The sequence below is a fragment of the Globicephala melas genome, chromosome 17, assembly GCF_963455315.2.
Source record: "Globicephala melas chromosome 17, mGloMel1.2, whole genome shotgun sequence".
Lineage (NCBI taxonomy): Eukaryota > Metazoa > Chordata > Mammalia > Artiodactyla > Delphinidae > Globicephala > Globicephala melas.
In genome coordinates, this window is record NC_083330.1 from 64,689,106 (window position 1) to 64,701,877 (window position 12,772).

The 12,772-nt window shown below is 42.9% G+C and overlaps 1 protein-coding gene across 1 annotated transcript in view; it reads left to right on the forward strand.

The window, feature by feature from the left end:
- The window catches only part of FER1L6 (fer-1 like family member 6), a 177,164-nt gene that overhangs the window by 100,206 nt on the left and 64,186 nt on the right, over nt 1–12,772 (forward strand). Inside the window, exons 19-20 of the mRNA XM_030875740.2 lie at nt 3,011–3,188; nt 7,569–7,693. Of these exons, the coding sequence (XP_030731600.1) occupies nt 3,011–3,188; nt 7,569–7,693 (303 nt within the window). The remainder of the gene's footprint in view (nt 1–3,010; nt 3,189–7,568; nt 7,694–12,772) is intronic.

Sequence of the window (12,772 nt, forward strand, 5' to 3'; positions counted from 1 at the left end):
ACTTAAAACTGTGGTCCATAGACCAGCAGGATAAGCACCAACAGGGAGAAATCTCAAATCCTACCCCACAACCGCTGAGTCAGAATTTATATTTTAACCAGATGCTCCAGCAGTTCACATGCACGGGTACACGTACCAGTGTATGAGGAGCTTGGGCCAAGAGGATGGGCTCTGGAGCCAGGTAGAGCAGGGTTGAGTCTTGGCTCTATCCCTGCCTGGCTTTGTGACATTGGACAATTGTCTTAACCTCTCTGAACCTCCACTTCTTCATCTTTAAAATACACATAATGAAAGAATTTATTTTACAGTCGTCATGAAGATGAATGATAACCTATTGCTTGTTAATAGTATGCAAGTAATAGGCCGTTCTGTGTGTAGGGAGGAACATTAGACCAGGGCCTGGGACAATGTAAGTGCTCAGCACATGTAAAATATTATTATTAGAAAAAGAAATAAATAATTCAACAAATATTTTCTGAGTGCTTCCTGAGTGCCAAGTACTATTTTAGGCACTGGGGACATCACTGTGATACGACAGTCAAAAATCCTGCCTTTGTGAATTGATGTCCTCGGGATGTATACAGATGGCAGAGGGATTGCTTTTATTACAACAAAATAACCTTAGGCTCTCAATAGCTATTTGTTTGATTGAACAAGTGCTCAATGCATTTTAGCGATTTTCATTATTATTGTGGAAGTGATGAATTGAGGGTATTTTGTCTTATTACAATTTTTAAAATGACGAGTTGCAGACTGGTTGTCTTTACTAACAGCAAAATGACCTTAGTTGTTTCTGTTTTTAAAATTTTTTGGAAGTATCACTTTTTTTTTTTTTTTTTTGGCTGCATCGGGTCTTTGTTGCTGCGCGTGGGCTTTCTCTAGTTGTGGCGAGCTGGGGCTACTCTTCGTTGAGGTGCGTGGGCTTATCATTGTGGAGGTTTCTCTTGTTGTGGTGCACAGGCTCTAGGCGTGCAGGCTTCTGTAGTTGTGGCACGTGGGCTCAGTAGTTGTGGCTCACGGGCTTAGTTGCTCCGCAGCATGTGGGATCTTCCTGGACCAGGGCTCGAACCCGTGTCCCCTGCATTGTCAGGCAGATTCTTAACCACTGAACCAGCAGGGAAGCCCCCTTAGTTGTTTTTTTTTTGTTTTGTTTTGTTTTTGCGTTACGCGGGCCTCTCACTGTTGTGGCCTCTCCCGCTGCAGAGCACAGGCTCCAGACGCGCAGGCTCAGCGGCCATGGCTCACAGGCCCAGCCGCTCCACGGCATGTGGGATCTTCCCGGACCGGGACACGAACCCATGTCCCCTGCATCAGCAGGCGGACTCTCAACCACTGTGCCACCAGGGAAGCCCCCCCTTAGTTGTTTTTTTAAAGCTGAATAAATAATGGCATCCTATTCCCTAAAGAATAAAATCTAAACTCCTCCGTATACTCAGCAGGATTCTGCAGCCTCATCTGTGTCATTCTCTGTTCCAGCTTTTTCTTTGCTGAAAGCTCTTAGCAAATCTGTCCCTGGCACCAAGTAAGCGCTCACTAAACGTCAGCCCTAATCACCACAGTTAGCTCCTGCCTCTGTCTCTCTGTTCAGGCACTTCCCTCCTCCTGGGATGCCTTCTCTATGAGTCCAACTCCAAAGTACTTATTAAAGCCTACTGGAACATGTGAGTATTAAAGAAGGATGGATATACCTGCTTCTCCTCTGGTCCTGTGGCATCTTCTCTCTTACACTTGACCTTGCATTTGAGTAAGTGAATGCAAGTTGGCCTCCCTGTCTAGATGTGAGCTCTTGGAAGGGAAGCCCAGGACTGTGTCGCAGTCATTGTGAGGCCCTTCTGGCCCCACTCCCTCAGCAAGGTCTGGTGGCACTTGGTAGTAGCTGCAGAACTGAGTTGCTCACAATCCTCTTGGGGAACTCACAGAGCAAGACAGGAAGGCAGGCCAAGAACCAGGCACAGTTTGGGGTTCTGGGGCTTTCCACGGGTGCCTGGGAAATTGTCAGAGCAAGTGGTAGCCTCTCCCAGTGGGATTTTGTGATTCTCCATGGAAAAGAAGTGGTGCAGAAGAAAGGGGAATTGTGCATTGATGGGAAATCCTAGGAAACACTGAGAAGAGGCACTTAGAAGAGTCGACAGAATCTGGAGAGGTGGCCACTTCCCGAGCGAAAGCCTTGCCGGAAATCCTGCACCCAGACAAGTCTGGGGCCTGAGGTTCCTTAGATGGGGGTGAGGAGTCCCCTAATCCTGGTGACGGGGAAATAAAGGAGCCGCTCTGCATTGAGTTGTGCCCTTCACATGTTGAGAACGCACGCACCCACACACCACACACACACTACTGCACACATAAACACAAATTCAAACAAACATAAATATAAATACAAATCCGAGTACATTCAAAGGAGGGAAAGCAGGGTAGCAAGGGAATTTGAAACCACACTGCGTGAGGGAGGGGTGAAGGGATGAGAGGTGTCTAGCAGGAAGAAACAACGTGGTAGGGCAGGTAGATGCCCTGAAGCCCACGGGGGCCTGACCTATGGAAGAAGAATTCGAGTTCTCCTGAGCAAAGCAAAGAGGCAGAGGCTGTGGTTGGAACTCAAGGCAATTGGAAGTTCTGGGAAGGGGGATTTCAACTCAGTGTGGGGAGAAGCAGGCTGTGAGCGTTCAGAGTCCAGAGCCCACATCTGGTATCATCTCCCCTGGTTCGAGTCCTGGCTCCGTCACTTAAAAACTGAGTGATCTTAGGAACTTATTTAGCCTCTCTGAGCCTGAGTTTTCTCATCTATAAAATGGGTAATAACCATACCTACCTGTTAGGTTTAAATGATCACACAGGGCCTGTTTGAGCTTCAGTCCCCATTAAACCTGGATCCTCCTCTAAAACTGTGCATCGTGGCAACTGGGGTCATTGGTCTCATTTTAATAGGAGCCCCAGGGAAGGACCTCTTTTCTCAGAGAGTGAGGCCCACAATGGCTTCTACTAATGAGGGGGTCTCTTCCTTGTAAACTTTCCCCAGCTTCCTGGAAAACAGCCGGCTGGTTGGTCGATGCAAGCAAAAATTGACGTGTACATGTGGCTGGGCTCCACCAGACACTCTAGTGCCATTTTGAACAACTTACCAGCAGGCTATGAAGCAGAAATGTCCTCCGAAGGGGCTGGCATCAGTAAACCCCCAGCTAACCTGCTCTACCAAGGTATGATGCCCACTGGGCCAAGAGGGTCATAAGATGTGTCTGGTGGGCTTCTGAGGGGTGGCATTCATGAGCTGTTTGCACATTATTTTAGGATCAACTTATTTGCCTCTTTTAATACAGTTTCTAAGTTTTCTTTCTGACCTTCCAATGTCCCATCTAAAGAATAAAGTGAAGTTATTAAACATCTGGAATAAATATTTATATTTTTCTGTTAATGGAGAGAATGCAATATGAGCTTCTTTGTTAGCAGACTATATAGATTGAGTTTGCATTTAAAGCAAATGATGTCTTTTTTGGGGCTTCCCTGGTGGTGCAGTGGTTAAGAATCCGCCTGCCAATGCAGGGGACACGGGTTCGATCCCTGGTCCGGGAGGATCCCACATGCCGCAGAGCAACTAAGCCCGTGCGCCACAACTATTGAGCCTGTGCTCCAGAGCCCACGAGCCACAACTACTTAGCCCACGTGTTACAATTACTGAAGCCCGTGTGCCTCGAGCCTGTGCTCTGCAAGAAGAGAAGCCACCACGATGAGAAGCCCACGCACTGCAACAGAGAGTAGCCCCTGCTCGCCACAACTAGAGAAAGCCCGCATGCAGCAACGAAGACCCAATGCAGCCAAAAATAAATACAATTTAAAAAATAATAAAGCAAAAGATGTCTTTTAAAGAGACATCAGTAAGTTCTTGTGCTCATAGGACCTGTGGAATTAAAGCAGATTTCCTTTAACATGGCATTGGGGTTTTGACCCATGAACAGCAGCCATTTACATTTCGCAGTAATGACTCAGTAGAAACTGGTATCATTGGGGTCACTCATGTTTCTCTAGCTTGGTTCTTGGGTTGGCTACTTTTAGCAGTTCAGCATGGTTTATGTAATCCTCTCTTCTACGTAGGTATTTGCTATGAGTGCCATCATATTTACATTTCCATATAATTTTGAACTTTATTCTAAGCATTAATGCCTTACAGTGCATTTTGCTTTCTGTTTCCAAATTGCTTCAATTTGCATGATCCTTGCTGCTGAATTCAGATAGGGTAGAACAGTTTTACCTTCACTTCAACTGAAGTTGAGTTTTGAATTGAGCCAGTGTCTGAAACACTGGAGGACTGTCTACAAATCCAGGTTTCCCGTGTTGCACAAGGCTCCTCTGATGTTGACTGAACTTGACTGCCAGTAGAACCTAAATGGCTCAATACTGAAAGACAGAGTTCTAGAGATATTTATCCAATGGTTCAGCTCGTGGTTTCCATGCCCAGTATCAATGCGTAAGAACAAGGAAAACTCAGCTCTGTCTCTTTGAAAAATGCACAACCCCTACCATATGCCAAGCATTGTGCCATACACTTTACACATAGGATTTGATTTATTTCTCACACCAACCTTGGGTGGTTTCTTCATTCTACAGGTGGAGAAAGGATGTATTGGAAGTGTTTAGAAATTGCCCAAGATCACACAGCTAGTAAATGATGGAACAAACTGTCTCCAAACTCTTCTTTATTTCCACTGCTTTCCATCCTGTCTTTAGAGTTTTCATCTTTGGGTGAAAACACCCACATCAAGTTACCTTTTTATTTCTATAGACACTATCTCTAGAGACCCAAGGTACCTGGACATATTTGCTGTCCCAGCTACTAACGATTCAGAGGAGAGGAAAGGCTTTTTCTAAAGCTTTCTGACCCCCTGCAGCATGTTCTTTTCATGGAATGACCTAATAAACTTGCTCGGCTGTGCCCTGACATTAATGGCTTTGGCTGCCTTCCACACCTCCTGGAGAGTTTCCTTTCTTCGTTCATTTTATGCTTCAGAACATATCCATTCAACCAATAATTAGTTTGCACCTGCATATGGAAGGTACGGTGGGAAAACTAGTGGGGAATGAGGAGTGGTGGGAGAGGTGATCCTGGCCCTCCAATGGGGGCAATCAGACGTGTCTCTAATAACCACACGTGGAAAGTGAGCCGCAGCACAGAGATGGGCCAAAGTATGGGAGCAAAGAGGAAGCTGGCTTTACTAGTCTAAGGAACAGAGCTGGTAAGACTCAAGGTTTCAGAAAAACAAAAACCTAGACCAAGTCAATGGCGGCCCCTGGAGGTGTGCAGTGTCCTGCCTATGTGGTTGTATTGGGAGCTCTGCTAAAATTCTGGGGTGACTCACTTCAGGGACAGCTTGTGGATGATCTCAGGGAATGAGCTATTCTCAAGTTCACTCCCAGCTGAGAAATTTGCCCACTTATGTAGTGTGTTAAGGAACGCTTAGAGAGCGTGGGCTCTCTTGACATACCCTGGTCAGGAAATTCCTCAACCCTCTGCTGAATGTTCTTTTGTTAACTGTCACCCTTTTAAGGAGCTCTCTTGGGTAAGAGGGTAAAAGGGAAAAACACTTTTAACAGTTTTTGTTAAGGTATTTATCTCCCTTTATTCTACATGATATGTTTATATCACTATTTCTTGATTTTACATTTAACACATAACTACTCATTGTGAAAGATGAGGATTTACCTCTGTAACTTATCCAAGCTTTTATCTTCTTGTTCCAATTTTAAATAGATAGTTCTGTTGCTTAGTGTTCTTCTTGATTCAATGCAATCTCAATTAAAATCCCAGCAAGTTGTTTTGTGGATATCAACAAACTGATTCTAAAGTTCATGTGGAGAGGCAGAAACCCGGAAGAGTCAACACAATACTAAGAAGAACAAAGTGGGAAGACTGACACTACCCGACATCACGACTTACTCTAAAGCTACAGTCATCAAGACAGTGCAGTATTAGCAAAAGAATAGACAAATAGGTCAGTGGAACACAATAGAGAGCGCAGAAATAAACCTACATAAATATATTCAGTTGATCTTTGACAAACAAGCGAAGGCAATACAATGGAGCAAGCATAGTCTTTTCAACAAATGGTGCTGGAACAACTGGACACACACATGCAAAACTATAAATCTAGACATCGAACTTACGACATTTGCAAAAGTTAACTCAAAATGGATCATAAACCTAAATACAAAATGCAAAACTATAAGACTCCTAGAAGATAATATAGGAGAAAACCAAGATGATTTTAAGTATGGCAATGATTTTTTAGATACAACACCAAAGGCATGATCCATGAACGAAATAATTTTTTTTTAAAAGAGGGTAAAAGGGAACAAATGAATATAAAAAGCAAGAGGGGCCAGGCAAGGGCCAAGGATCATAAAGTCCATGAAACAAGGCATATGATTAACTCAACTCTTCTTTGGGGTTCCCCCACTGAACCCTGGTCTGCCCCACCTGCAGCCCTGTCTCTGCCTCCCATCCCGTCAACCAGGTGTGCTCACTCCTGCCTTTAACCTCCCATGCCCTCTGCCTGTATCTCCTGCAGGACACTTAGCTCTGGCTCCTGTCACTGGGATTGGGGCACTTGCTTATCTTCTGCCCCGTCCCTGGAGCTCCCCAAGGTCAGGGGCTGTCTTAGCTGCTTCAGAATCCTCAGAGGCCAGAACTGTGCCTGGTATACTATAGGTGCTCAAAATGACATTGGCTGGCTGAATGGCAGAATGGATGGATGGATGACTCAAGACTTTACTGAGTTTATGGAAGCAAAAATGAAGAAATGTCCCCCTTTCTTATACACACACACCATTGGAAACAGGAGGTTTTACTAAGAGGTGAAATGTGGTATTTTTAAATGTTTTATTGAAGTACCATTGACTTACAATATGATATCATTTTCAGGTGTACAGCACAGTGATTCAGTATTTTTGCAGATTATACTCCATTATAAGTTATTACAAAATAATGGCTATAATTCCTTGTGCTGTACAATATATCCTGTTGCTTATCTATTTCATACATAGTAGTCTGTATCCGTTCATCACATACCCCTAATTTATCCCTCCCCCACCCCTCTCCCCTTTGGTAGCCACAAGTTTGTTTTCTATGTCTGTGAGTCTGTTGCCGTTTTGCATACACATTTTTAAAATGTGGTATTTTAGGAAGAGATTTGGATTTTGGAATCTGACGGAAATGAAATCCAGGCTCTGGAATTAGTTAGCTCTGAAAACTTGGAAATGTATTTTAGCCTTTTTAGGAATCATTTCCCTGATCTATAAAATGAAGATAATGATATATATGTCACGGGGTTGTTTTGTTATGAAGATTAAATCCCACAGTGTGGTGAATGCACCAAGGAGAACGCCTGGCTCCAAAGTGCCCACCAACATGACCTCTTCCCCCATCTTCCCTGTGTCCATTTTGGTCTAAGAGGCCTTCAGTGCCCGTGGTCTCCTTTGTCTGTCTCCGGAAACACCCACAGGTGAGCATCACACACAGACACCCACTCGCACTCACTGTTCCTCGGAAGCCTGCTAATGCCCCCCTTCCCGTTATTTGTCCACAGACCGGCATGTCTTCCAGCTGAGAGCTCACATGTACCAAGCCCGGGGCCTCATCGCAGCCGACAGCAACGGACTTTCAGACCCTTTTGCCAAGGTCACATTCCTTTCCCACTGCCAGACCACGAAGGTAACCAGGGGAGCCCACTTGCTTTCTCCCCGCAGCCCACAGCCGAGCCACAGCAGAACCCCAGGAAAGAAAAATACAGGGGCACGTTGCACATACTTGTGTCTCTGGGTGTGTAGGTGTTTCAGGGTTTCAGACTCAAAAGCATGGGCACAAGGCAGGCCAGACATTGGGAAGGTCTGCTGATCCAATGTGATCTGTTGTCGTGAAGCCAAGAGGGCAAGTAACAGAGTTGAAGGAAGGGAGGGAGGAAAAGAGGGGTGAGGGAGAACGGGGTCTGGCACCCAGAGCACCTGCTGGAGTGATGGGCACAATGCCAAGCTCAGTGGGATGAACAGACAGCTCAGACGACTTGCATGAGGCTTCTGGTGCAGTCTTTGCTGAGGGGTCTTGGTGGGGAGGAAAGCTTTCCTGCTCTGCAGTCAGGAAGCCCTAGACTTTGTACTTCTAGCCGGGGGACTTTGCGCACTTTTAACACCTGTGTGATTCAGTGTCTCTCTCTGGAAAATACTACTTCCAGACAGACGCTGTGAGGATTAAAGGAGATGGATCTATACCTGTTTCCTTGGCTTTCTCCCTTTCCTGTACATTGAGTGCGGACACGTGAAAAGGGGCCCTAATGAGCACACATCCAATAGGCTGCTTTTCTCATTAGATCGTATTCTCTAAGGATTTACTCTGTTCTCTGAGGATTCACTGTTCTGAGGGAGGGAAGCTCCGTAAAGGATTTGCCCACCTCTGGGAGTTAGGACAGAATTAAGACACAAGAGACCTGACCTCATGTTGTACCTCATCTACTCTCTGGCTGCCTTTACTCACTAAACCTCAGTTCGTCTTCTTAAAATAGGGCTGTTGAGAAGAAGCAAAAAGTTAAGTGTACAAAGAGATAGATGAGTAGTGGCCATTACATTGGCTGATGTTAAGAGGGCTGACATTTCTCCCCAAAGTGAGGCCGTGACCTGGGAGATGGTGTTTTGATTGATGACACTCAGGTTGAGAGCATAATGTGAGCTAGCATCTTGTCAATTTCACCAGCACGCGTGGAGTGCTTGCTCTGTGCCAGGTCCCATGCTGGGCTCGGGGGAGCTGGGGGACCAGACGCTGCTCTTTTTTTTTTTTAATAGAACTTTACTGGAGTATAATTGCTTCACAATACCATGTTAGTTTCTGTTGCACAACAAAGTGAATCAGCCATATGCATACACATGTCCCCATATCTCCTCCCTCTTGAGCCTTCCTCCCACCCTCCCTATCCCACCCCTCTAGGTCATCGCAAAGCACCGAGCTGATCTTCCTGTGCTATGCGGCTGCTTCCCACCAGCCAACTATTTTACATTCCGTAGTGTATATATGTCGATGCTACTCTCACTTCGCCCCAGCTTCGTCCTCCCACCCCATGTCATCAAGTCCATTCTCTATGTCTTCCTCTTTATTCCTGCCCTGAAACTAGGTTCATCAGTACCATTTTTTTTTTTTAGATTCCATATATATGTGTTAGCATACGGTATTTGTTTTTCTCTTTCTGACTTAACTTCACTTTGTATGACAGACTCTAGGTCCATCCACTTCACTACAAATAACTCAGTTTCGTTTCTTTTTATGGCTGAGTAATATTCCATTGTATAAATGTGCCACATCTTCTTTATCCATTCATCTGTCAGTGGACATTTAGGTTGGTTCCATGTCCTGGTTGTTGTAAATAGTGCTGCAGTGAACATTGTGGTGCATGTCTCTTTATGGTTTTCTCAGGGTATACGCCCAGTAGTGGGATTGCTGGGTCATATGGTAGTTCTATTTTCAGTTTTTTAAGGAACCTCCATACTGTTCTCCATAGTGGCTGTATCAATTTACATTCCCACCAACAGTGCAGGATGGTTCCATTTTCACCACATCCTTTCCAGCATTTATTGTTTCTAGCTTTTTTGATAATGGCCATTCTGACTGGTGTGAGGTGATACCTCACTGTAGTTTTGATTTGCATTTCTCTAATAATTAGTGATGTTGAGCAGCTTTTCATGTGCCTCTTGGCCATCTGTATGTCTTCCTTGGTGAAATGTCTATTTAAGTCTTCCACCCATTTTTTAACTGGACTGTTTGGTTTTTTGATATTGAGATCCATGAGTTGTTTGTATATTTTGGAGATTAATCCTTTGTCTGCTGATTCATTTGCAAATATTTTCTCCCATTCTGAGGGTTGTCTTTTTGTCTTGTTTATGATTTCCTTTGCTGTGCAAAAGCTTTTAAGTTTAATTAAGTCCCATTTGTTTTTATTTCTGTTACTCTAGGAGGTGGGTCGAAAAAGATCTTGCTGTGGTTTATGTCAAAGAGTGTTTTTCCTATGTTTTAGTCTAAAAGTTTTATAGTGTCTGGTCTTACATTTAAGTCTTTAATCCATTTGGAGTTTATTTTTGTGTATGGTGTTAGGGAGTGTTCTAATTTCATTCTTTTACATGTAGCTGTCCAGTTTTTCCAGCATCACTTATTGAAGAGGCTGTCTTTTCTGCATTGTACGTTCTTGCCTCCTTTGTCGTAAATTAGGTGCCCATATGTGCGTGGGTTTATCTCTGGGCATTGTATCCTGTACCATTGATCTATATTCTTATTTTTGTGCCAGTACCATACTGTCTTGATTACTGTAGCTTTGAGGTATAATTTGAAGTTGGGGAGCCTGATTCCTCCAACTCCGTTTCTCTTTCTCAAGATTGCTTTGGCTATTCGGGTTCTTTTGTGCTTCCATACGAATTGTAAGATTTTTTGTTCTAATTCTGTGAAGAATGCCATTGGTAGTTTGATAGGGATTGCAATGAATCTGTAGATTGCTTTGGGTAGTATAGTCATTTTCATGATATTGATTCTTCCAATCCAAGAACATGGTATATTTCTCCATCTGTTTATATCATCTTTGATTTCTTTCATCAGTGTCTTATAGTTTTCTGAATACAAGTCTTTTGCCTCCTTAGGCAGGTTTATTCCTAGGTATTTTATTCTTTTTGTTGCAGTGGTAAATGGGACTGTTTCCTTAATTTCTCTTTCTGATTTTTCATTGTTGGTGTGTAAGAATGCCAGAGATTTCTGTGCATTAATTTTGTATCCTGCAACCTTAAAAAATTCATTGATTAGTTCTAGTAGGTTTCTGGTGGCCTCTTTAGAATTTCCTATGTAGAGTATCATGTCATTGGCAAATAGTGACAGGTTTACTTCTTCTTTTTCAATTTGTATTTCTTTTTCTTCTCTGATTGCTATGAATAGGACTTCCAAAACTATGTTGAATAAGAGTGGTGAGAGTGGACATCCTTGTCTTGTTCCTGATCCTGGTGTAAATGCTTTCAGTTTTTCAACATTGAGTATGATGCTTGCTGTGGGTTTGTCATATATGGCCTTTATTATGTTGAGGTAGGTTCCCTCTATGCCCATTTTCTGGAGAGTTTTTATCAGAAATCAGTGTTGAATTTTGTCAGAAGCTTTTTCTGCATCTATTGAGATGATCATATGGTTTTTATTCCTTAATTTGTTAATGTGGTGTATCACATTGATTGATTTGTGTATATTGGAGAATCCTTGCATCCCTGGGATAAGTCCCACTTGATCATGGTGTATGATCCTTTTAATGTGCTGCTGGATTCTGTTTGCTAGTATTTTGTTCAGGATTTTTGCATCTATGTTCATCAGTGATATTGGTCTATAATTTTCTTTTTTTGTGTGTGTGGTACACGGGTCTCTCACTGTAGTGGCCTCTCCCGTTGCGAAGCACAGGCTCCGGACATGCAGGCTCAGCGGCCATGGCTCATGGGCCTAGCCGCTCTGCGGCATGTGGGATCTTCCTGGACCGGGACACGAACCCGTGTCCCCTGCATCGGCAGGTGGACTCTCAACCACTGCGCCACCAGGGAAGCCCCTATAATTTTCTTTTTTTGTAATATTTTTTTCTGGTTTTGGTATCAGGATGATGGTGGCTTCATAGAATGAATTTGGGAATGTTTCTCCCTCTGCAATTTTTTGGAAGAGTTTGAGAAGGATGGGTGTTAGTTCGTCTGTAAATGTTTGATAGAATTCACCTGTGAAGCCATCTGGTCCTAAACTTTTGTTCCTTGGAAAATCTTTAATTATGGTTTCAATTTCATTACTTGGATAGGTCTGTTTATATTTTCTAATTCTTCCTGGTTCAGTCTTTCAAAATTGTACATTTCCAAGAATTTGTCCATTTCTTCGTGGTTGTCCATTTTATTGGCATATAGTTGTTTGTAGTAGTCTCTTGTAATCCTTTGTATTTCTGCAGTGTCAGTTGTGATTACTCCTTTTTCATTTCTAATTTTATTGATTTGCATCCTCTCCCTTTTTTTCTTGATGAGTCTGGCTAAGGGTTTATCAATTTTGTTTATCTTCTCAAAGAATCACCTTTTAATTGTATTGATCTTTGTTTATTTTCTTCATTTCTATTTCATTTGTTTCTGCTCTGATATTTATGATTTCTTTCCTTCTACTGACTGGGTTTTCTTCTCTTTCTCTAGTTGTTTTAAGTGTAGGCTTAGATTGTTTATTTGAGATTTTTCTTGTTTCTTGAGGTGAGATTGTATTGCTATAAACTTCCCTCTTAGAACTGCTTTTGCTGTGTCCCATAGGTTTTGGGTTGTCGTGTTTTCATTGTCATTTGTTTCTATGTATTTTTTAAATTTCTTCTTTGATTTCTTTAGTGATCTCTTGGTTATTTAGTAGCGCACTGTTTAACCTCCATGTATTTGTGTTTTTTACAATTTTTTTCCTGTAGTTGATTTCCAATCTCATAGCATTGTGGTCAGAAAAGATGCTTGATATGATTTCAATTTTCTTAAATTTTCCAAGGCTTGATTGTGACCCAAGATGTGATCTATCCTGGAGGATGTTGCATGTGCACTTGAGAAGAAAGTGTATTCTGCCACTTTTAGGTGGAATGTTCTATAAATATCAATTAGATCTATCTGGTCTATTGTGTCATTTAAAGCTTGTGTTTCCTTATTAATTTTCTGTTTGGATGATCTGTCCATTGGTGTAAGTGGGGTGTTAAAGTCCCCTACTATTATTGTGTTACTGTCGATTTCTCCTTTC